This window comes from Myodes glareolus, chromosome X (assembly GCF_982192425.1).
Source record: "Myodes glareolus chromosome X, mMyoGla1.1, whole genome shotgun sequence".
Classification (NCBI taxonomy): Eukaryota; Metazoa; Chordata; class Mammalia; order Rodentia; family Cricetidae; genus Myodes; species Myodes glareolus.
In genome coordinates, this window is record NC_142053.1 from 125,337,222 (window position 1) to 125,363,818 (window position 26,597).

The following is a 26,597-nucleotide window of genomic DNA, read 5'->3' on the forward strand; positions in this document are numbered from 1 at the left end:
GCTGTCTTTGAACTCACAGAGATCTGCTTGCCTTTGCCTCTCAAGTCCTGGGATTAAAGGAATGGGCCGCTCACCTGGCTAGACTAAAACTCCACATGTGAAGCTCTAACTTGGAAAATTCCCAGCCTTCTGCTATCACCCTTGTCCTAGCTCACCATTCACGAACATAGGTGTCAGTTAGCCTGGGGTGCTAATGCACCTCTTTAATACTCTGCAGGCAGAGGAGGTGGATTTCTACAGATTCCAGGTCAACCTGGACTACAGAGTCAAACCCTGTCTCAAAAACATAAAAGAAAACCCCTGAATTTGGTGCTACGGATTCCTTTAGTTTTATTTGGTATGTCAGGGTGGGTGTCTGTTTGGTGTTGGTTTTTTTTTTTCTTTTTGAGGGGTGAGTTGGATAGTCTCTCCATGTAGCTTTGCTTGGCACGGAATTCCCTATGCAGACCATGATGGACGTGAACTCATAGAGATGGCCTGCCTCCACCTCCCAAGTGCTCGAATTAAAGATATCTTTGATGTGAAAGGAAGGTCCCTGTGGGTTTGTTTCCATGCAGCAAGACCACAGAGAGAGTACGATGTGGAGACTGTTTCTGTTTAGGAGAGATGTATTCAGTGGATGAAAGTGAGTGTGTTGCCTCTCAGGCATCTCATGAAGATCTCACAGATACAAACTAATGAATGGGACAGATCTCTCCAGGTTGGGAGCTGCAGGTTCTGGGGAGGGAAGCTACAGGGAAGGCCTGGTGCATAGGGAAATTGCTGACCCCTGCCCACTCCTGGCGCTCCTCCTCCATCCCTCCCCCTGAAGATTCAGCTTTAGCCTCGTGAGACCTCGTGACCTGCAAAGACAGAGCCAGGCGCCTTTGCAGCCTAAGGGGCTGGGATGGGGAAAGAGGCCCAGGCACATGATGCCCAACCTCCCCGGCCAGCCCAGCACCTGACCTGCAAAAGCCTTGGGTTTTGCCGAACGGAGCAAGACCAATTACAAAAGCCTTGAGTTTTGCAATGGCCTCCCCACGCCTGGGCATCTTCTGCTGCCCCACGAGGGATGCAGCCACGCAGCTGGTGCTGAGCTTCCAACCGCAGGTGTTTCACGCGCTGTGTCTGGGCAGTGGCGCTCTCCGCTTGGTGCTGGGCCTCCTGCAATTCCTGCCGGGGCGCAGATCTGTGGGTCACACGGGGCCTGCGACGTCCCCACCGGCCTCAGTGCGCATCCTCCGCGCTGCCACCGCCTGCGACTTTCTGGGCTGCCTGGGTAAGGGCCTGCGGCCTGCTCCTTTTGGGGATGAAATTCGCAGCTCACGGAGTAGGATGTGCAAGGTTATGCAGCGGGCTCCTTTTGGGGATGGAATACGCAGCTCAAAGAATGTGCAAGGTTGTGCAGCCGGATCCTTTTGGGGATGGGATATGCAGCTCACGGGGTAGAACGTGCAAGGTTGTTAATTCAACAAGGAGAAACAGTCAACGCCATCCGTGCCCATGCTTTTTCCCCCAATGTGCTTATTTGTTGGTTGTTTTGTTTGTCATCTAAAAATCGCATCTTCTGAGCTGTTGTTGAAATCACCAGGGTCCTGTGCGTGCTGGGTCAAAGTCCCCTGTCCCCCTACCCCCCCCCCCCCCAGCGGCTCTGTCTCCAGTCCCTCAGACTGGTTTTAAATCTCAGGTATACAAAGTTCTATCTGGTGCATGTTCTGTAACACCTAAGAGAGACTCACATGGAGCTAATCTACATGGGAAGTAGAAAAAGACAAGCTCTCCTGAGTAAATTGGGAGCATGGGGACTTGGGGGAGGGGAGAGGCAGAGAGGAGAGCAGAGAGAAATATAGAGATGTAGAGCTCAATAAAAATCAATCAATTAATTAATTAACCAATCAATTAATCAATCAGTCAATCAATAAAAAAGAATGACACGGCATTTTAAAACGTTTCAGCATCCCAGAGAAGATAAATGGCACCTGAGGGCTGCATAAATTTATATAAAGCTGTGTGGGAATGAACACAGCATTTGTTCCTGATCTGAGACCCTCTTAACCCTGCTAGGGCCGAGTAGAAGGTGGGAAATAGATGCTGTGGTTCACAAAACAGCCATGGTTAACGACCTGGCCCTTAACACAAATGAATTTGTCGATGTCCTCTTTCTACTAGAGGACATCAACTCTAAACTAGGCGTTTTATTTTAACGGCTTGGTGTGGGAATTGCCCAATATGCATGCGGTTTGTCTGTAATTATAAAGAAGTATCCTGAATCCCCAGATGCACCCTGTCTGGGTTTGTAGACCTTTTTCCTTTTTCCTCCCTCCTGGCTTGGTTAATTGGAAACAAATCCCAGGCTGGATGTATTTCTGTCTGTCATGTTCCAATAGAAAGAAAGCACCAAAACCGAAAAATTTTGTGCAGTGAAGATCTGTTTTATACCATTGCCAAGAGTCACAAAAGTGTGGTTATAGATACTGAAGAGTTTGAGTTCCCATGAATACTCTGTAATTCCAAGTCACTTTCTCACATTTGGAGAGCACAACAGGAAAAACCGTCTCCTTTCCATGAGGGATAAATTGTTTTCGGTGCAGGATAACTCCGTGAAACTGGTATTTTCTTGATTTCTTCAGGATGTTCTCAGAATAGGTATCAATAAGTAATTTAGTTCTGTAGCTCAAATAATTCAAAGTAAAGATGTACTTAGATATCTTGTCAAGTAGCAAAAGAACATAATCCTTCAAAAAAAATCAGGTAGATGAGGTTGTAGACATGAGACCAAAGTACTTTTCAGAAAAGCTGTTCTATTTTATTAGTGGTGGCTTGTTAATTAGATTTGGCTTAAGAGTTCAGGGACCACACTAATCCTTCAGTGTATGTGTGGAGTAGTGTGTTACATAGCACACATGCATCTTCCCGGGTCCTTATATGATGAGTAACAGGGATATGAAAAGTACAAATGAAAAACACAAATCTGTCAGTGGCGCTGTGATTCCCAGTCACCAAACAAAACAGGGACAATGTTGTTGCTGCTTATAATGTGAACAGACGCTGAAGTGTCTGGGACAACTCTCATAATAACGATGGTATCGGTTGCTCAGCCTTCAGTTTCATTGTTATTGTTGCACACCAGTATGTCTGCTTTTCTCTTTCAACTTTCTCTCTTTCCTTTATTTGTTCCCTTTTTTATACCCTCTCTAAAACAACCAGTTTGTTGCAGTTTTGAATTGAAATCAATAAGGCTTTTACTTTCTAATTCTCATACAGGAATTGTTATCAGGTCCACGGTATGGGTAGCCTACCCAGATTTCATTGAAAATGTCTCCAGTGTGAATGGAACTGACATGTGGCCTGCTGCTTTCTGTGTGGGGAGTGCAGTAAGTCTCCTCCCTTTGTTCACCCTCCTGCTTCATGATGGTCTTCACACACACACACACACACGTGTGAAAACATACACACATGCACATGCCTCCCTCTCTCACCCTCCTCCTTCTGCTTCTGCTGCGTGATGGTCTTCAAAGTCAGCAGAGCAAAAACTGGGAATTGTGATGAATGCAACTCTCAGGTCACGCCCTGGACCTGAGGACCAGGAGTCAGTGTGAGGTCAAGTCTGAGAATGAACCGTCTAGTGCCTCAGCCTTCACCTTACACACACACACACACACACACACACACACACACACTTCTTTTCCATGTGTACGCAGCCCCAATCAAAGCCAGATATAGAGAAAGACAGGGAGATGGGATATGGTTTTCTAAAGGAAATATATTTAAATATACATGAAATATTCTACATGAAATTTTTGTATAAGTAAAACATGCAGTAAACACATGGATTGCACACAGAGAAACACTCTAAGCTTCTCACACTGTCCTGCCCCTCACAGGAATGACGTGAAGAAGGTATGAATGCCATGTAGAAGTCTCAGTTCCTCTGTAGAATTTCCAGCTTACTTCCATTTCTGGTCCCTATAATTCCCTAGCTGCATTCCAACAATGTCTCTGTCTCAGTGAACATGTGCCTTGTCTTAAGCACACCAGAGACAGAGTTCCCGTGTCAAATCTAACTCTATAGACAGAGAACACACATACATGTCAAAACTAACTCTAAAGACAGAGGACACACAGAGTTCCCATGTTAAATTTAACTACATAGACAGAGGACATACATAAGTGTCAAATCTAACTACATAGACAGAGGATACACAGAGTTCCCGTGTCAAATCTAACTCTATAGACAAAGGACACACAGAGTTCCCGTGTCAAATCTAACTACATAGACAGAGGACACGCATACATGTCAACTTTAACTAACTAGACAGAGGACACACATACATGTCAAATCTAACTCTATAGACAGAGTACACACAGAGTTCCTGTGTCAAATCTAACTATACAGACAGAGGACACATGCATACACAGACACCGCCAGGCCACAGCCACCATGCACTTCAGAGAATGTGTCCACGTGGGATGGTTCACTGTCAGACAGAGCTGTGTCTGCCCCTCATTGCAGGTGTGACTGCACGCCTCATGCATGCTGCTAGAATCGTTGACGCTGAGCTCCTCTTGGTTACAGATGTGGGTCCAGCTGTTGTACGGCGCCTGCCTCTGGTGGCTCTTCTGCTATGCAGTCGATGTGTACCTGGTGATCAGGAGATCAGCGGGACTGAGGTATTTATGCCTGGGAATACACACAGGGATGTCTTTCCTGTTTCTGTGAGGAAATTTTGAACATGCTATTGGGCATTGGAAGGTTCTTGGCGGTGCAGTTCACACCATACATCACCTGCCAATTGGATTTCTATCCAGAAATATTTATGCTTGCTCATTTTTATAGTGACATTTCTTTCGAACACCTGGTTTCCCTATGCAATTCAGGCTTCCCCTGAACATGGGATCCTCCTGCCTCTGTTTCCTGAGTGCTCAGATGAAAAGGATTTGTCAATCCCCAGCTGACAGCTCATTTCTATCAGATGCCAATGGTAAATTCAAAACATCAAGATTCTTCCAACCTTGCAAATAAGTAACTTTGAAAATTAAAGTTAGAGGCTGTTGGTAAGTTCAAGTGAAAAACATATGTGCTCAAATGTAACATGAGGACCGGCTTGTTGGGGTTTCTGTCCTGCCCAGTACTCCACAGTCTGTAATTCCAAAGGAAAATAACACGGAGTCTACATTAGGTTATAAACTGATTGGCCCATTAGGTCAGGCTTCTTGTTAACTCTTATAGCTTATATTAACCCATTATTCTCATCTATGTTAGTCATATGGCTTGGTACCTTTTTCAGCTGTCAGCTCACATATTGCTTCTTCGGTGATCTGAGCAGGAATGGCAGAGAGAGCTTCCTGCTTCCCAGAATATTCCTGTTCTCATTGCCCCGCCTCTACTTCCTGTCTGGTTGACCCACCTATATTCAAAACCCTGGGTTCAATTCAAGTGGCCACATCAAAATCCAGAAACCTAGAAGGGGTGGGGGAATCAGACATTTGGAAGTGAGCACTGTGTAAGAGCCTCTCACTCCCTGTCATCCTGCACTGATTTTATGCTCTATTTATCATCCGGGCTCCCATCTTGTCCCCTGCTTCTCAGAGGCTTTGGTATTAATTCTGAGGTCAACATTCATTTTAGCAGGCAGGATGATGGTGACACCAGCATCTAGAAGGTTTTGGGAAGTGCGTGTTTTATGAGGACGTGCGATCACGTGGAAAGTTAATTCATGGGTTGTGAAGCCCCAGAAACTTTTAAAAGGCAGGAGCGTGGGCAAGTCTCAAGCGTGAAGATATGTGCCTGTCCCTCTGCACATGTGTGACAGTTGCATGGCTTGTCTTCTTGTAGGACCCCTAACAGTGGGAGCAGGGGCTGTCTCTGACTCTGGTGCCTGCTTCCCTGGCCCTTTCCTCCTGCTGGGTTGCCTCATTCAGTCTCAATAGGAAAGGAGGTGCCTATTCTCAGTGTAACTGACTGATATCCATGGGAGGTCGACCTTTTTCTGAAGGGAACCTGAAGAGGTGAAAGGAGGGACTAGAAGGAGAGGAGGGAGGGGAAATGGCTGGGATTTAAAAACAAAACAAAACAGATAAATACAAAAATAGTAAGACTTTGAAGAAAAAAAGTTATGTGCCTGTGTGGAATGGAGCAGGCTGGTGCGGGAGAATTATCTGTATTCTGTCAATCATGTATTTTAATAAAACACTGATTGGCCAGGCAGGAAGTATAGGCGGGTCAACCAGACAGGAAGTAGAGGTGATGCAATGAGAACAGGAGAATTCTGGGAAGCATTCTTCTGGAAGAATTCTTCTGGAAGCTCCCTCCGCCATTCCTGCCCAGATCACCAAAGAAGCAACATGTGAACTGACAACTGAAAAAGGTACCAAGGCATATGGCTAATGTAGATCAGAATAATGGGTTAATATAAGTCGTAATAGCTAATAAGAAGCCTGAGCTAATGGGCCAATCAGTTTTATAATCTTATGGAGTCCTGTGTGTGATTTTTCTTTGGGGCTTGCTGTTTGTGGGGTACTGGGCGGGACGGATACCCCAACAAGCAGGCCCCCTCATGTTACAGTGGGCTCCACATCCTAGAGTCGCCATGCATACAGCAGAAGTGACAAAATGCTCAGTTTCCGTGGAGACCAAGTTTCACCCTAGAGAGACTGACGCTGGTGCTAAATTCCAGGGCAGGATCCCAACTTGGCAAACATGGTTGGTAAACATCACACATCCTTTGGGATCTGGTCAGCACTCAACTGCTTTCTTTGGCAGAGCAGAGTCCTTTCCCCTTTTAGTTCCCATCCCCAGAAAGATCATTAAGATAGACTTAAAGTTTAAATTTTAGCTTTCACTGTAGCTCCCCCCTCTAGTGAAGAATATCGAGGTTTCAAAACAATATTACAAAGGGCTTGAGATCTAAAAAAGGCTTTAAACTAAACGTACATCATAAGAAAATAACAGTATGATTCTCCTCAGAGTCATCTCAAGCACCCCAGAGACGAGGGCGGGAAGATCTGGAGCTGGAGGTCAACTCAGGCTGAATAATGGGAACCTGTTGCAAAAAGAGATGAAAGTGTGGGCATCAGAAGCCATGAGATCTCAGACAGGCCATGAAGGCAGCTGGTCCCTGGTAGAGGGTGAGAGACAGAGACATGGATGGGCACAGCCATACAGAGTGAGGTTGGATATTTATTTAGTGTGTTATGGAGGGGAGAAGGGAGAAGAGCAGTGAGGCAGAGAGAAAGAGAGAGTCAGAGAGAGAGAGAGAGAGAGAGAGAGAGAGAGAGAGAGAAGAGGGAGAAAGACGGGAACACATACACATATAGAGAGAGAGGGGGAGGAGGGAGGGAGGGAGGGAGGGAGGAAGGGAGGGGGAGAAAGAGAGGAGAACACAGGGGAGAGAAAGAGAGGGGAACACACACACACACACAGAGAGAGAGAGAGAGAGAGAGAGAGAGAGAGAGAGAGAGAGAGAGAGAGAGAGGAGAAATGGGGAGAAGGGAAGAGAGCTGGAAAAGAAGATACTGGGGCCAGTAAGAAGGAAGGATAGACAGACAGGTAGTGGGCAGGGCTTGTCTCTTACAGGGATAGGACAGACCATTACAGCTGGGAACCGGTATGTGGATGTTCACTTATGATTTGACTGCCACGAGTTGCCACTGAGTGAGGGTGCAGTTCATATCTGGTTGGGTTTCAGAAGGTGTCTGTTATTAACACAGCCTTCTCCTGTATCCTGTGGCCCAGATGTGGCTGTTGTGGCACAGAAGGAAGAACCATTGCCCAGGTTTCAGTGACCTCTAGCCTTGGACTTGGCTAGTCTTGCCTCCTGGACTGGACTCCTTGCTCTGTCAATGCACACAGTGTGGCCCCAAATGAGGGGAGGGTGTGGTGGAATTTGCATATTCTGCTGTCATCAACAACACAGCTCCTGCATAGGGCCACTCCTGGGTAGCAGAGTCTGCATATAACTTAGATCTCTGGCAATGCTCACATCACAGACGTGCTCCCCTCAGATCTCTGGCAATGCTCACATCACAGACAGGCTCCCCCTCAGCTTCCTGCCCCTGTGAGGCCCAGGGAGGGATACTCCAGGAACTGGTTACAATGAGGGAGGTAAAATATGCTGGAGTCATTTCCTTGTACTCTCCCAGGCAGCTGGAACAAAGTGGTTTTGTTCCCCCTCTGGAAGCTTTGTGTGCGAGCCTCTGCTTCTTTTCCTGCTTAGTTTCTTGCTTTGATCCATGAGTATGACTTCTGCTCATACAGCTGCTCTTCAAAGTCAGAATCCCTGTCGAACGTGGGTGCCACTTGCTAGGTATCTTGCTGAATCTCACATGACAGCTAGTGTGTGTGACTGCTGGAGCCCAGCCTGCCCACCCAATCACAAAGAAGCATCTGTTTGAATGTTGTCCACTGCTCCATGGAATGAGCTGGCTTCACGTGGCTCTATGGAGTTACCAGGAGTATCTGAAGGTCATGTCCTCAAATCCAGAGAATTGGATGAAAAGGGTGGACTGGGTGGGTATTGCAAAAGATAAAGGAGGGATGTGCCTGGGATGTGAGCTATGCAGGGAATGGGGAGTGCAGAGGAGGGGGAAAGAAAAGAAAACCTTCAGATTTGCCAGCAGAATTTGGGATGTTTAATACCTACCAGGTCCTGAGACACAGAGTCTCTGTTGAGCCTTCAGATTATACCCTTTGTTTGATTTCCACCCAAGATATACATCCCCGTTTTATTTATTAGTTATTTTTAATTATGTGTATATTTGTGTGTCTGTGTGTGGGCTTATGGGTAAGTACCTGAAGGAGCTAGAAAGAGGGTATTACCTGGATCCCCAAGAGCTAGAGTTACAGACGTTTGTGAAGCTGCCTGACAAGGCTACAGGGAACTGAATTCAGGTCCTCTGCGAGAACAGTATAGTGCTCTTAACTGAAGCATCATCTCCCTAGCTTCCCACACTCTGTTGAAAACAGAGCCTTTTTTGTTTTCTAGATTTTAGTATTTTAAACCTTAACACTTACCTTATTGCATTTTGAATTTATTTTCAGAGTTTTTCTGTGTATTCCTGTTGTTAATGGAGCTCACTCTGTAAACCAGGCTGGCCTCAAACTCACAGAACTCTGTCAGCCTCTGCCTCATGAGTGCTGAGATTAAAGGTTTGTGCCATCACTGCTTAACTTATCTATCATCTATCTATCTATCTATCTATCTATCTATCTATCTATCTATCTATCTATCTATCTATCTATCAGCTGTCTATCTATCTATCATATATTTAATCTATCATCTATCATTTACCTATCATCTATCTTTCTATCATCTATCCATACATCTATCTATCTATCTACCTATCTATCTATCCATCCATCAGTTTTTGAGACAGGGGTATGGCTATGTGTATTCTAGCCCAAAACTTCTGTATTTTTATGACTTCCTATGATTATATTGGGCCACCCTGGTAATCTAAGATGAGCTCACCTCAGCAATCCTTAATCACATCTGTGGACTTTCCTGTCATATTGTATTCCAGGTTCTAGAAATAAGGACATGGACATCATTGGGACCTTGTTCTGGCTACCACACCGTTTAGCTACTTAACTTATACACACAGTTCTCAGCCTCTATTCCTGTTTCCCTAGTTAGTGCTTAGGGGGTACAATTACTTGTGTGATTCTTATGAGGGTTTGATATGACATTCACTTGAGATTGTAAAATTCAGAAAAGTGACTTATGTTGTTCTTGATATTTTCTGTGTCTACAACTTTTGCTCCATAAACATTTGACCGCTGAAAGTTGCAAGTGATTTCACTGTGCCATATACGATCACCATAATGGATTACCACAGGGTCAGAGCAATGGGACCAACTAATCACACATTGAAATTGATCACTTTTCACAAGGCTCGACTTTTTGCCACTTCCCCATTAGAATTTCCGGATGACATTTAAATCACAACAGATGAAAACTGTACACTGCTGTCTCAGGATATATACATATGGGATTGTTTCTCTTATTTTTTTTTTGAGTCTCAGAAGTAGCAGCCACCACCCCCCATTAGGACAGTTGTCACCAGAACTGGAATTATGTAGTGGTGTGTATCTGTAGTTGCAGCTACTTTGTAGGTTCAAACAGTACAATTACTTGAGCTCAGGAGTTCAAAGCCACTCTGGACAACATGGTGAACTCCCACTTAGTTTGCTTTTAAACACACACACCCCAAAACCAAGAAAAGAAGAAAAAGTGCTGTTCACTGTTGTCAGAGACAAATAGAATTTGGTTTTTCAAAAATTCAATATGAAGGGGCTGGGGTGCAGCTTAGTCATAGAGCAAATGATTGCTGTCTATGAAGACGTACTCTGGCTTAACATGGACATACCATTTAACCCAGCAATTTCACACACACAACACGCACACCACACACATGCACACACATCACACACACACACCACGCACACACACTGCACACACACACCACACACACCAATATACACACATGCACACCACACACACACCAATATACACACATGCACACCACACACATGCACACACACATGCACACAACGCACACACACACCACACACATACATACACCATGCACACAAACCACACACACATGCACAAGACACACACACGCATACCACATACACGCATACCACACACACGCATACCACATACATACACACCACACACACACACACACACACACACACACACACACACACACATGACAGACACACACCAAAGAAGTGAAAATAGAAACTCAGATAGCTGTAAATACATGTTCACAACAGTACTACTCATGGTAACAAAAAGATAGAAACAATCTAAATTTCTATTGGTGGGTGTTTGAAGGAGCATAATAGGGCTTGTCCATATGATGGTATATTACACAACCATGAAAAACTCGCTAAGTGAAAAACACTATACGCAAAGCCATTCAGTTTATTATCATCTGTGTGAATATCCAGAATAGACAACTCCACAGAATAAAATGTATCAGTGGCTCTCAGGGCCAGCAGGGATGGTAGTGAGTGCTAATGGGAACAAACTCTTCTTTTGTGATGATCAAAATGTCCTGGAATTAGATAGTCGTGATGGCTGAACAACACTGCACATGTGCAAAGCATCTCTGAACTTCTCACTTTCAAATAACAAATTTTACGTGATGTGAATTTCACCTCAACTGAAAATATAACAATGTAAACCCAACAACCTCCTCACCGACACAGAACTATTCACAGTACAGAAGTTGATCTGGTCCTTTCCGCTGGGCAGGCGTGCGACCGTCTGACCTGTGGTGTGTGGCAGGCATGTGACCGTCTGACCTGTGGCAACCTCTCTTCTGTTCTCTCCTAGCACCATGATGCTCTACCACATCATGGCCTGGGGCCTGGCTGTGCTGCTCTGCGTGGAGGGGGCGGTCATGCTCTACTACCCGTCCGTGTCCAGGTAAGCCAGTTCACCCCGTAATGTAGTGCTCGGATCTCTGGTCTATTGTATGTCTCTAACATGGAATGAAAAGCTGGATAGATGAATCCCACTGGAAAAGAATGAGGGACGGTAACTCAGTGGTAGAGAATTTTCCAACATGGTTAAGGCGTTGAGATCCACCCCTCCCTGCGAACGGAGATATTTATAAAACCTCAGGGCCTGAGGATGACCACTGTAAATTTAAGTGGAAAACAGAGAAGTAGACAGTATCTCTGTGATTTTAGGAATGTGTCTACTGGGGCTCAGCACAGCACGGCCCTCCTGATCAATCCTACCCTTTGCCTGTGTTTGTTAATAAAGTTTTATCGGAACACAAACTTGTTTGTGTGCAGCCCACTGCCACCTTTGTTTGACAGACATAGGGTTCAGAGCTGCCACAGAGACCACGAAGCTGAAATATACGAACCATCTACTTCTATATGGGAGAAGTTTGCTGACCCATAGCGTAGAACATTTTTGACGACTCTCAGTTTCTTTGTTAGATGTCTGTCTCCACTTTGGTATTGCCTTGTCTATGAATCATTTTCTGTGACTGTGAATAAATACTGTGACTCAAGGTAACTTAAGGAAGAGAGAGTTTATTTGGGCTTGCACTTCCAGAGAGATGAAAAGTCCTTCGTGACAGGGAGGCGTGGCAGCAAGTGGTAGTCATGATTACATGATCAGGAAGCTAAGAGATCATGTCTTCGACCACAAACACAGAACAAAGAGAGTGACCTGAAGGCTTCTTCAAATACCTGAGCCTGTTGGGAACATTCCTCATTTGAGCAATTGCAACCTGACAACTAGGAGTCTTCTCAGGGAACTCTGTGCCGGCATGCTCTATACTCCGTTTTCTGGAAAGCTTATAAAGAACAGACAACAGTGTTACCGCAGTCACAGTAGAGCACGCTTAACTGGAAAGCCCTTTCTTTTCTCCCTTTCTTTTCTCATGTCTTCCCCTCCAGGACCTGTAAATTCCCAGAAAAAAAAATTGAGCCCAAGACTTCCATTGATTTGGGGCTTGAAAGGAGGCCCCAGGTGCTCAGATGCCTTTGGTTAAGCTTGGATTTAAAGTCTCCATACATGATTATCTCTTAGTCCTGTGCTACCCATTTTCTGGAAGCCTGGGCCTTCTTTATGTATATCCTCACTCTCATCAGTCACTTTCTTTCTGCCTTTCTGTCAGAATTACTCTTCTCTGCCTTCTCGTGTCCCTAACTGACCTGGAATTTTTCCAGACCACATTGATCCTTCAAACCTGAAGTAGTACATTATTTCTCTAGGAGTCATCATAGTGGCTCATTGGCCTCTTTGTGCCTGAGCTGTCCCATGGCCTTGTTGGCCTTCGTTTATTAATTAACAGCCATTTTTCTCCTCTTAAATCATGTATGTTTTAGTTGAAGTTCTTGCCTTTTTTAGATTAAAAAATAATGTATTTATACAAATGTTTTGCCTGCATGTATGTACGTGCATCATGTATGTGTGTGCCTGGTGCTGGAGGAGGTGTGAAGAGGGCACAGGAACTCTGATGATTATGATGTGTGGGTGCTGGTACTGAGCCCAGGTCCTTGTCAAGAACAGCAAGTGCCGTCAACCTCTAAGCCGTTCCTCAGTTCCAGGTTCTATATTTGCCTCATGAGTGCATGACCTTTCACTGCATCCTAAGGTGACCGATGATTTTCATGATTAATTTGTAGAAATCCACATTAGTTGCCCTAAAAATAACTGCTGAGACTTCGTTATTCATGATAATGACAACATTTCATTTTAAATCTTTTTTGGAGGCAGGGTCTCTCTAGTCTATAGAACTCTGGCTGCCCTGGAACTCACTGTGTAGACCAGAATGGCCTCAAACACAGAGACGCCACTGCCTCCGTCTTCTGAGTGCTGGGATTAAAGGCATGCACCACCACACCCAGATTTTTTCACATCTTAAACTTCTATCTTCTGAGACTCTGTGTTGCTCAAGGAGAGGGAGTGGATCGTATTCAAGTTCCTGGGCAAGGCCACATAGCAAGTACTCGATGTCCAGTACTTAAATGGGTTTCTTTGTCTCCCCTTCCACTTGGACTGTGTGTGTGTGTGTGTGTGTGTGTGTGTGTGTGTGTGTGTGTGTGTTTTCTTGAAGGGACCCAAAGCAGAGAATCTACCACTCCAGAAAACTTTTTCCATCCTGTACTTTCCCAGAGGCCTTTAAAAGGTTCCCCCAGTGAAATGCTCCATCATTCCTCCCATATATGAGAACTTGACCTCTTATCCTAATTTCCAGGGAAGTGGGTCGTCTCAGCTAAAGCTTTTCTTTAAAGGAGAATGCTTTGGTATTCCTCTTTTCAGGTGTGAGAGAGGCCTGGACCATGCCATCCCCCATTATGTCACCACGTACCTGCCGCTAATGCTTGTCCTTGTGGCCAACCCTATCCTGTTTCACAAGACAGTGACTGCAGGTAAATCTTGGGATTGGGGGTTTACTCTTGTTATATGAATGCTGAGTACATTTTCATGCCTTGGAACTCACAGAAAAACAGCTGTTCTTTCTGCAATGACACACGACAACTGAACTTATTTATCGTTTTTCAAGACATGAACGAAATAGTTGGACAGAATGATCGTGTTTAATAAGTGAAAAGGGTTTTTGCTGGTATTTGCTCAGCTAAAGATCATCGGTTTTGGTTGAGGCTTCACTTTTGTGCCAGGCTCCTCCAGAGTCTGCCTTTAGTCTGGAGGGCCTGAGGGTGATTTTGTAAAACTGTCAAGGTCACTTAGGTAGAGGAAGAGGCAGATAAGAGAAGGGATGAGGTTTGGATTCAGAGTCTGGTCATCCCTAGGCAGTCACTTGACCTATGCATTTTTCCACAAGGACAGGAAACAGGAAATGGAACACAGGAAACAAGTCCATTGCAGTGTTAAAAACTGGCTGAGAGGAAGATAGTGAGTCAGCAGAGGGATACATCTCTTACAGCTAGGACTAGGGGCCTGCGTCTCATCCCTTCCACCTCCTCAAGTGACCATGGCTCAAAGCGAGTGTCCATTGGTATCCATGTTTCTGTGCCTCTCTTGGGTAGAATGTGAATTAAGGTATTTGCACATTGGTCTTCACAGAAAGGTCACTTAAGAATCAGCAGTTGTTGGTAGAAACTTCTAAAGAGTGTTTAAAGTCTCTATCACTAGTGATAAACTGTTGATATGTTTGATGCATCTTTTCCTATCTGCTTTTAAATATAGTGCATTAAATACTATACTTTTTATGCTATAGTCTCAACTCTTGGTTGAACTGAAAATACTAATTTATTTACTATATTTATGTGTATGTGTGTGCCTACCTGAGTTTATGTGCATCACATGCATATAGAGGTCAAAAGAGGGCATCAGGTTCTCTGAAGGGTGTGAGCTGTCATGTGGTTACTGGGAACCAAACTCCAGTCTTCTGAAAGGGCAGAAAGTGTTTTTAATCATTGAAGCATCTCTCCAGCCCTTGCTTGTAGAATTAAAAAAAATGTAAAAGTCTATTATTATTCCAGACACAGAGAGACAACTATCACATGTTCTCACTCATAAATGGTTTTAAAACATAAAGCACAGAAAATCAGCCCATAAACCACAATCCCAGAGAACCTAGACAACAATGAGGACACTAAGAGAGACTTACATAGATCTAATCTACATGGGAAGTAGAAAAAGACAAGATTTCCTGAGTAGATTGGGAGCATGGAGACCATGGGGGAGGGTTGATGGGGGGAGGAAAGGCAGGGAGGGGAGCAGAGAAAAATGTAGAGCTCAATAAAAATCAATAAAAAATAGATATAAACAAAACAGAACAAAAGTCTAGTAGTAGTAGTAGGAATTTATTGTCTTAGGAAAAAATTTTCTTATCTGCATTTAAATATAGGTGTTTGTTTTAAAAGTTTCATACAAGTGTCTTTTGTTAAAGTAGTAGAAATGTCTTGGCCAAACATTACACTGTTCCAGTGGTTATATCTGTGCAGTGGAACCATGGATCATTAATTATCTAAATATATATTTTAACTTGTCTGTGAGGAGAATTGTTAACTTTTTCAATATTCTTTTTTAGTTTTTATTACTTTATAAATAATACCAATGAAAATTTCCATTTCCTCAATTCCTCCCACTTCCCTCCTGCTCCCCCCATCTTGCTCACCCCTCCGCCTCCAGTCCTAAGAGAGGGCAAGGTACCCTGCCCTGTGGGAAGTATAAGACCCTCCCCCTTTCATCCAGGCTTAGGAAGGTATGCATCCAAACAGAATAGGATCCCAAAAAGCCAGTACATGCAATAGAGACAAATCCCAGTGCCATTATCATTGACTTCTCAGTCTGGCCCAATTGTCAGCCACATTCAGAGGGTCCAGTTTGATGCTATGGTCGTTCAGTCCCAGTCCAGCTGGCTTTGGTGAGCTCCCATTAGATCAGGCTCACTGTCTCAGTGGGTGGACTAACCCTTCGTGGTCCTGACTTCCTTGCTCATATTTTCCCTCCTTCTGTTTTTCAACTGGACCTTGGAAGCTCAGTCGAGTGCTCCCATGTGGATCCCTGTCTCTATCACAATCTCTTGACAGACAAAGGTTCTATGGTTATATTCAAGATAGTCATCGGTCTATGTGACAAGGCCAGTTCAGGAACCCTCTCCTCCACTGCCCAGGGTCCTAGCTGAGGTCATCCCCATGGATTTCTGAGAACCCCTCCAGAGCCAAGCCTCTTGCCAACCCCAAAAATGGCTCCATCAACTGAGATATCTACTTCCCTGCTCCCATAGCCATCCTTCCTCCATCTCAACCATCCCACTCCCCCAAGCTCTTTCCAATCCTCCCCTTCTCCCCTCTCTCTTCCCCTTCTTCCCTTTCTCTCACCCTCACCCCCATGCTCACAACTTTTGCCTGGCGATCTTGTCTGCTTCCAATTTCCAAGAGGATCTGTATATCTTTTTCTTTATGTTCACCTTATTACTTAGCTTCTCTAGGATCACAAACTGTAGGCTCAATGTCCTTTATTTATGGCTAGAATCCACTTATGAGTGAGTACATACCATATTCATATTTTTGGATCAGGGTTATCTCACTCAGGATAGTTATTTCTACTTCCATCCACTTGCATGAAAAATTCAAGATGTCATTGTTTTTTTTTTACCACTGAGTAGTAGTCTAGTGTGTAGATGTACCACACTTTCTTTATCCACTCTTCTATTGAGGGGTATCTAAGTTGTTTCCAGGTTCTGGCTATTACAAATAATGCTGCTATGAACATAGCTGAACAAATGTTTTTGTAGTATGATTAGGCATCTCTTAGGTATATTCCCAAAACTGGTATATCTGGATCCTGAGGTAGGTTGGCTCCCAATTTTCTGAGAAACTGCAGTAGTGATTTCAAAAGTGGATGCACAAGTTTGCATTCCCACCAGAAATGGATGAGTGTTCCCTTTACTCCGCATCGTCTAGGTTATCATTGGTGTTTTTGAATTTAGTTATCCTGATAGATGTACGATGGTATCTCAAAGTTGTTTTGATTTGCATTTCTCTGATAGCTAAGGAAGTTGAATATGTCCTTAGATATATTTTGGCCATTTGAACTTCTTCTATTGAGAATTTTCTGTTCAGCTCAGTATCCCATTTTTTGATTGGGTTATTTAAAATTTTAATGTCTAGAGTCTTGAGTTCTTCATATATTTTGGAGATCAGACCTTCGTCTGATGTGGGGTTGGTGAAGACCTTCTCCTATTCAATCGGTTGCCTTTTTGTCTTAATGACTGTGTCCTTTGCTTTACAGAAGCATCACACCTTCAGGAAATCCCATTTATTCATTGTTGTTCTTATTGTCTGTGCTACTGGGGTTATTTGTAGGAGATGGTCTCCTGTGCCCATGTATTGTAGGCTATTTTCCACGTTCTCTTCTATCAGGTTTGGTGTGCTTGGATTTATATTGAGGTCTTTAATCCATTTGGACTTGAGTTTTGTACATGGTGATAGGTATGGATCTATTTTCATTCTTCTACAGGTTGACATCCAGTTATACCAGGACCATTTGTTAAAGATGCTTTCTTTCTTCCATTGTATAATTTTATTTATTTTGGCAAAAATCAGGTGTTCATAAGTAAGTGGAATAATATCCAGGTCTTTAATTTGATTCCATTTTTCAATGTCTCTGTTTTTATGCCAATACCAAGCTGTTTTCATTACTGTAGCTCTCTAATACAGTTTGATATCAGGGATGGTAATGCCTCCAGAAGTTCCTTTATTGTATAGGATTGTTTTGGCTATTCTGGGTTTTTTTGCCATATAAAGTTAATTATTGTTCTCTCAAGGTCTGTGAAGAATTTTGTTGGGATTTTGATGGGGATTGCATTGAATCTATAGATTGTCTTTGGTAGAACTGTCATTTTTACTACGTTGATCCTACGAATCCAAGAGCATGGGAGATCTTTCCATTTTCTGGTATCCTCTTCAATTTCTTTCTTCAAAGACTTAAAGTTCTTGTCAAATAGATCTTTCACTTCCTTGGTTAGTGTTACCCCAAGATACTTTATGGCAATTGTGGCTATTGTGAAAGGTGATGTTTATCTGATTTCCCTCTTAGCTTATTTATTCTTTGTGTATAAGAGGGCTACTGATTTTTTTTGAGTTGATCTTGTATCCTGCCACATCTCTGAAGGTATTTATCAGCTGTAGGAGTTCTCTGGTAGAGTTTTTTTTTGGGTCACTTATGTACACTATCATATCATCTGCAAATAATGAAAGTTTGACTTCTTCCTTCCCAATTCGAAACCCCTTGATCTCCTTATGTTTTCTTATTGCTATTGCTAGAACTTCAAGCACTATGTTGAAGAGATATGGAGAGAGTGGACAGCCTTGTCTTGTTCCTGATTTTAGTGGAATGACTTTGAGTTTCTCTCCATTTTATTTAATGTTATCTCTTGGCTTCCCTAATCACTCAAAGACCTTTATCATAAAGGGGTGTTGAATTTTGTCAAATGCTTTTTCAGCATCCAATGAAATGATCATATGGTTTTTTTTCTTTCAGTTTATTTATATGATGGATTACATTGATAGATTTGTGTATGTTGAACCAGCCCTGCATCTCTGAGATGAAGCCTACTTGATCATAATGAATAATTTTTAAATGTGTTCTTGGATTAGGTTTGCCAGTATTTTATTGAGAATTTTTGCATTGATGCTAATGAGTGAGATGGTTTGTAATTCTCATTCTTGGTTGAGTCTTTGTGTGGTTTTGGTATCAGGGTAACTGTAGCTTCATAAAAAGAGTTTGGCAATGACTCTTCTGTTTCTATTATGTGGAACACATTAAGGAGTATAGGTATTAGCTCTTCTTGGAAGTTCTGGTAGAATTCTGCACTAAAACCATATAGCCCTGAGCTTTTTTTTTTTTTTTTTTTTTTTTTTTTTTTTTTGGTTGGGAGGTTTTTTAAGACAGTTTCTATTTCCTCGCAACTTTTCGGCCTATTTAAATTGTTCATCTGGTCTTGATTTAATTTTGTATATAGTATTTATCTTTAAAAAATGACCATTTCTTTTACATTTTCCAATTTTGTGACGTACAGGCTTTATAGTAAGACATAATGATTCTCTGAATTTCCTCAGTGTCTGTGGTTATGTCCCCCTTTTCAGCTCTTTGTTTCATTGATTCTTTGGATTGTTTTCTGTGTTTCTATTTTGTTGACTTCAGCCCTCAGTTTGATTATTTCCAGTCTACTACTCCTTTTTGGTGTGTCTGCTTTTTTTTCCAGAGCTTTCAGGTGTGCTCTTACATTTCCAATGTGAGCTTTCTTCATTTCCTTCATGTGAGCACTTAGTGCTATGAACCTCTTAGCTTTGCTTTCATAGTGTCCCATAGGTTTGGGTATGTTGTGTCTTCATTTTCGTTGAATTCAGGGAAGACTTTAATTTCTTTCTTTATTTCTTCCTTAACCCAGGGGTGGTTCAGTAGTTGACTGTTCAGTTTCCATGAGTTTGTGGACTTTCTCGGGGGTGGTATTGTTGTTAAATTCTAACTTGACTCAGTGGTGATCCGGTAAGACACAGGTGGTCACTCTAATTTTTTGTGTCTATGGATGTTTGTTTTGTTACCGAGTATGTGATCAATGTTTGAGAAGGTTCCATGAGGTGCTGAGAAGAAGTTATATTCATTCCTATTTGGGTGAAATGTTCTATAAATGTCTGTTATGTCCATTTGATTAATTTTATATTTTAGTCCTCTTATTTTTCTGTTAAGTTTCTGTCTGGTTGACCTATCTATTGGTAAGAGAGGAGTGTTGAAATATCCTATTATTATTGTGTGGGGTTTGATGTGTGATTTGAATTTTAGTTATGTTTCTTTTACCTATGTGGGTGCTTTTTCAATATTCTGAAATATTAAGTGTACATTATTTTAGAATGGACAAAACAAGCCTTTAAATCACAGTACTTGAATGAATTACTAATAAAATCAAGATTTCTGTTAAAAAATGATCAGTGTTAAATTTAAAGTTGTGACAAAAGACCTGCATTTGTGTATGATGTTAGCAGCAAGAGAAGCTAGAAGGGCCTATAGGTTTGCAGCAATTCTCTGAGCTCAGTCAGTTAAGTTGAAACAAAGCTCAGGTGTATAGCACTTTCCTAGCATGCATGAGTCCCTAGGTATCATTCCCAGTATCACACAAAGTGTAAGTTTCTATGTATGTGTGTGTATGTGTACATGTACATGTGTATATGTCTGCATGCCTTGGTATCTATGAGTACTCCAGGTACAACACTGTGATAACTGTCAGCGATGGATTTGCCTCATGCTCTTCTAGCTATGTGTAATAGTTTGTATCTGCTTTGATTTTCTTCTCTATTATGAGTTAATGTAAGTTATGAGTGTTGTCTGACATTCCTTTACACTCCTACAGTGGCCTCTTTACTGAAAGGAAGAAAAGGTGTTTACACGGAGAATGAGAGGCTGATGGGAGCCGTGATCAAGAGCCGGTTTTTCAAAATAATGCTGGTGTTGATTGCATGGTAACCTTTCTTCTAGTATTTTTGTTGTTGGTTGTGCTAGTTGGAAGGATCTGCCAACTTGTCATTTTACTTTTCCAAATGTGACTTGCATGTTCCAAAGGAAATCATCTGGAAGGGAAATCTCTCAGACAATGCAATGCATCCCCTAAAGGAATGAACAAAACACAGGTCAACAAGTCCAGAACTCATGTATTTTTTTAAAAAAAAAAAAAAGAAAAACCTTTATAACAATTATTTATCAAACCCTGAGAATAAGAAGATAACTGTTCAAGTTTTTTTATTTCTTTTTCTAAAGACAGACTCCGCCAGTTTTTCTTCTCCTTTTCTATTTTCTTATTGTTTTGAGACAATGTCTCACCACATACCCCTGGCTGACCCCTGTGGTTTCCCTGCCTCTGTCTTCCAGGTGCTGGGTTTGCAGACATTAACCATCATACCCAGCTATGGGTTCAGTTTTCAAATATTTAAGGCTTATGCACCTGGCATTTCATCTCGTTGCTGGGCTGACCAAAGAAAGGGGCAGTGATGTTTTTATCTTATGTAAATATAAGTATTTTGCTTGTGTGGAAGCAGATGTTCCATGTGTGTGTTTGGTGCCCATGGAGACCAGAAGAGTATGCCCAGATCTCCCTGAAGTTAGCTTTTTTGTTTGTTTTTTTTTTGTTTTTTGTTTTTGTTTTTAAGACAGGGACAGGGTCTCATGTCTCATGAGCTGCTCCAGTTAGCCTGGAACTCACAGTGTTATGCCTGCTCTGGAACACTGGAGTTAAAACATGTGCCACTGTGCCCAGCAGGTACAGAATTTGTGAACTACCGTGTGAGTGCTGGGAACTGAACCCACATCCTCTGCGAGAACAGCAAGTGATTCTCTGCCCTGGCCTAGTTTTATGAGCGTGCCCATCTATCTTATTCTTGTCCTCACAATTCCTGTGTCTTTAGAGAAAAGGGCCAGAACACATCTTCAGTGTAAAGACCCAGCTCGCTGGATGGTAGAGAAAAAACTGGGCAACCATCCGCTTTTGTGGTCCCCATTGCACAAACATTTCTGGTTGATGCTTTAAAAACATCTAACAAAGCTTATGTAAAAAGATTGCGATCCAGGCTGTAATGAATCAGTACCATACAGAACACGGCAACTCTCCATGGTATTAATTCCCCCGGCAGGAGGACATTTCTTTAAACGCCTTTCAAGCGAGGCCGACGTTAACTACTGCTTGTCATACATTCACCTTGTTATTTCACATCACAAGGACCCACTGAGACTGACATTTTAAAATTCCACACAAGGACTTATATTGAGTATTTTTCTGCTACTATGATAAAACATCATGTCAGAGGCAATTTATAGAAAGAAAGGTTTATTTGGAGCTTACATTTCTAGAAGGATAGGCGTTCATTACTCTCATAGCAGCAAGCATGGCAGCAGGCAGGTTGGCTCTGGGGCAGCAGCTCAGAGTTCACATCCTGATTCACAAAAAAAGAAGCAAAGATTCTCACTGAGAATGTTGTGGGCGTTTGAGACATCAGAACTCACTGAAAGTGATATTCCTTCTCCCACAAGGCCAGACCTCCTTACCCTTCCCAAATAATTCCATCAACTAGGGGTCAAGAGGCTATTCTCATTTAAACCAGCTCAGGACTGGTGAGGTGGCTCAGCAAGTGGAGATGCTGACACTCGGGTCTGACGATTTGATGTCTGCATCCTACAAAATGGTGGGAGAGAACAGACTCCAAGAGACGTCCTCCTACTGCACCCCAGCCCCGCCACAAGCACGCATGCACCGTCTCTCAGGGACACACAGATTCCTCATAAAATATCAAAATAGTATTTTGGTCTCCATCGAAAGTTTAGGTTACTTCTAAAAAAAAAAGAAGGAAGGAGGAAGGAGGAAGGAGGAAGGAAGGAAGGAAGGAAGGAAGGAAGGAAGGAAGGAAGGAGGGAGGGAGGAAGGGGAGAGGAAGGAAGAAAGAAGGGAGGAGGAGGGAAGGAAGGAGGAAGGAAGAAGAAAGGAAGGAAGGAGGGAGGGAGAAGGAAGGAAAGAGGAAGAATGAAAGAGGAAAAAAGGAAGTCTTTAGGTTACCTCTCTTATGGAGGATGATTTCTGGTTTGATACAGGGTTAAACTTTACACCTTGATGTGATGTGCAGTGTTTCCATAGGGAGAACCACTTGAAGTCTGTGTTAGACCAAGAGAAGGATTTGTGTCTCAACTAAAGTCTTGATGCCAACTCAACTCCTTCTTTCTAAAGTGGTCAAATTGCTACCAAAAACCAGTACACACAAACTGTAGTGAAAATCACGATGAATTTCACTGAGTGACATTTTCCTTCCATCAGTTGGTCATCCAATATCATCAACGAAAGTCTTTTGTTCTACCTTGAAATGCAACCAGATATCCACGGAGACTCTCTGAAACGCATCCAGAATGCAGCCAGGACCACATGGTTTATCATGGTAGGTCAATATAGCCTTATTTTTTTTTCTTCTCGTAAAAAAGGAAATCAATGTAAAAAACATTCAAAGTCCAGCGTGTAAACACATAATCAGTGGGAAGTTCTTGGGTGATCTCTTTCACCCCGCGCACTGTCAAGCTAGATCCAGTCATCACATTATTGAACAGGCTCAGGTCTGAGATGGAGCCTGGTGCTTGCATTCACAGGGCACTGTGTTTGATCTTCAGCACTGCAAAGTGAGTGAGTGAATGAATGAATGAATGGATGAATAAAAACGAGGCAATCTCTGCTAAGTCACTCGTGCCTAGAGTATGAAGCATTTGACGTTAACTCACAGGATCAAACTCTTACTCTTTTCTTTGCCTTTTTTTAAAATTAGATATTTTATTTTGCTTGTTTTTAAATTATATATTTTACTTTGCTTCTTTTTAAATTAGATAATTTATTTTGTGTGTCTGGGTGTTTCAGAGGAATGCCAGTTCACTGGGCAAACCAGAACAGCACTTATCACTATGGTAACCAAAGGCCGCCCCATTTCCCTTGACCTCCATGTGTCCTTCGCCCTCCTTCCCAGGGAATACTGAATCCGGCCCAAGGACTTCTCCTGTCTCTGGCCTTCTATGGCTGGACAGGATGCAACCTGGATGCCCATCCTCCCAAAATGGTGATGCAGTGGGAAGCAATGACTGCGTCTGCTGAGGATATGCACCAGTCCCCTGTGGGTTCCCGCGTGCCTCATGGAAACCCCAAGAAAGTGGCTTGTGCTGGGGGACACACTTCTGATGAGGTGATGAGCGTTCTGTCTGAAGGTAATGCATTAAGCAGGGTGGTGCATTTCCTCTTCCACATCTTTTCATTTTTATGTATTTATCTACCCCTCTTAGAAATCTCTTACATTTTACCTGCATGTATGTCTGTGAACCACATGTGTACCTGGTGCCCATGGAAACCGAAAGGTGGGGTCAGATCCCCTGGAACTGGAGTTCTGGGTGGTTGTGAGCTGCTGTGTGATGCTGGGTACTGAACACAATTTTTCTAAGAGAACAGCCAGTGCTCTTAACCATTACACCTTTCCTTAATTTCTAACTTTATTTATTTTTAAAACAGAATCTTACTCTGAAACAAAGGGTTGTCTATAACATCCAGTCCTCCTGCCTCAGCTGTTTGGATGGTATTAGAGGAATAGACCACCGTGCCCAGCTAACTGGCTGCAATAATTTCCTGGCAGTCTAAGGGAAAAGGTTTAAAAACACTCAGTGGCTTAGTTCCCACATGTAAATTGGGATACCCACAGTCACCTGTAATTCCAGGTCCAGGAGAGCTAATGCCCTCTTGTGGTCTGGGTGGGCACATAAACACATGTACTCAAAGATACATATAAATAAAAATAAATCTAAGCGACAGCAAACCTACTCAGGTTCATCAGAACAATCCTGCATATTCTCAGTTGGTCCACAGAGAATGGGGAGAAACAACTGATATTAGCTCACTAGAGTGTGACAACAAAAACTCTTTACACATCAATAAATGTCTTCTGTGGGCATAGTGTCCCCTGAGTCAGAAAACGTCTGCTTTGCATTTTGAACATAATGTTTGGGGCACAAAAACATCCATGTACACACCCACGTGCACACACACATATACACACACACAGAGACACACACACCACACACACACAGACACACACACACAAACCACACATACCATACACACACATACCACACGTGCACACACACACACTCACACACACACACGCTTGCACACACACACACACACATGCACACATACAAATACGCACACGCACACACACACACGTCCAATGACAACACACAGCACAGCCCCAACAAAATACTTTGCCTTGTATCAAACTAGTGGGAGGAGTATTTTAAGGAAAGATGTGTAGAATTGGCTAGAGGAGTTCTAGCTTCTTTCCCTTTTCTGCTTTTTAAATACACGGAAAGAGGTTCATTCTTGGGACAAGTCTGACCGAGAAAACGTGTAGATAAACCCATGACCTGATCTCCCCAAGGTACTAATATATAGTTGTACTGGGGAGCCCTAGAAGAAACAGAGAAGCCCTTCTGGCTGGACCAACAAGATGGAGAAACCTTGTGTTTGGGGACTTTTTCTTTGTCTGTTCTGGAATGGAACTCAGGATTTCATCCATGCTGGGCTATTTCTGCAACCCCAGTCACACCCCAGCCCACAGGCTTCTGATACAACCCAGTAGTTCACGAAGGACAGGGACGTACAAGTTCAAATCACTGTTAACATGCCAAGTTACTGGTATGACTTGGGGAGGGAGGCAAAAAGTTGCATCTAGAATTAGTTGTATGTGTTTGAATTCCCATGCTGAAAGCTCAAAACAACTGAGCCATTTTGACACTATAATAAAATCCTACAGTAACAATAAACCCCACTATATCTTGTTCCTGCACCCTACCTCTCCTGCCTAGAACAGCATTAACAGGGCTCTCCTTGTTTCTGTTTCTTCCAACTAGGTGTTGCCCTGGACTGTCACTCAGAGACCGGAAGTGTTCGAAGTTTTTAAAAATGAATGAAGGTCCAATGGGAAAATAAAAAAGACCATTTTTCTAGTTTTTCTATGCATATGAATGTTCTGCACATTTCCTATGAATCACATTATGCAATATTTGCCCTTTTCTGTCTGACTTCTTAGCCTAAAATCTTGAAAGTTCATTCAGCAGCAAACATCACCACACAGTTCTTTTAGCTGAGTAATATTTTATTTTTTTTATTGATTTTTATTGAGCTCTACATTTTTTTCTCTGATCCCCTCCCTGCCTCTCCCCTCCCCTTCAGTCCTTCCCCAAGGTCCCCATGCTCCCAATTTACTCAGGAGAACTTGTCTTTTTCTAATTCCCATGTAGATTAGATCCACATATGTCTCAGGGGCCTCATTGTTGTCTAAGTTTTCTAGGATTGTGGTTTGTAGGCTGGTTTTCTCTGCTTTATGTTTAAAAACAATATTTTATTTTTAACAACTCCCGTTGACTGTAAAGAACTCCAGCAGACCATGCATTAGGAATGGTGTTGTGCCTTTGCAGCAGTGACTGTAAACACTGCCCTCATAGTTTATCGGACACATTTAAAACAGTTCAAATTATTCTTATATTGAATTAATGGAACAATCATTGAAAATACTGATTTGAGGAAAGGGTTGGAGGAACAGGAAAGCAAATGAAAGCAAAATAATTCCTGGTGTGGGACAATGATCTATATTCTGTCAATTATATTTTAAATAAACACTGATTGGACAGTATACAGACAGGAATTATAGGCAGGACAACCTGACAGGAAGTAGAGGTGGGTCAATGAGAACAGGAGAATCCTGGGAAGAAGGAAGTCCTAGTGTGTAATTGTGACCCAGCCACAAAGGAAACAAGAATGTGACCACCTTACCAAATAAGGTACTGAACCATGTGGCTAGCATAGACAAGAATAATGGACTAATATAAGTTATAAGAGTTAATAAGAAGCCTGAGCTAATGGGCCAATCAGTTTATGATTAATGTAAACTTTTGTGTGATTTCTTTGGGACTTAACAATTGCAGGAACTGGGCAGGACAGAAACTCAGACAACAAATGGTGCTCACGTGGACAACTGATCCACATAAAGTCTGAGAAAGCTTGGGGAGTAATTCTAGACATAAAATAATAGAGTTAACCATGGCTTA

General features: G+C 42.7%; 1 protein-coding gene across 1 annotated transcript; it reads left to right on the top strand.

Annotated features, from left to right (window-relative positions):
* The first annotated feature begins 959 nt into the window (after positions 1–959).
* Gpr143 (G protein-coupled receptor 143) lies at positions 960–25,496 on the top strand. The gene is made up of 9 exons (XM_048441570.3): positions 960–1,258; positions 3,244–3,353; positions 4,556–4,650; positions 11,328–11,420; positions 13,779–13,888; positions 20,338–20,446; positions 22,783–22,900; positions 23,474–23,708; positions 25,401–25,496. Exons 1-9 carry the CDS (start codon positions 1,009–1,011, stop codon positions 25,448–25,450), a joined length of 1,170 nt encoding a protein of 389 aa, XP_048297527.1. The 5' UTR covers positions 960–1,008; the 3' UTR covers positions 25,451–25,496.
* Positions 25,497–26,597: the final 1,101 nt, after the last annotated feature.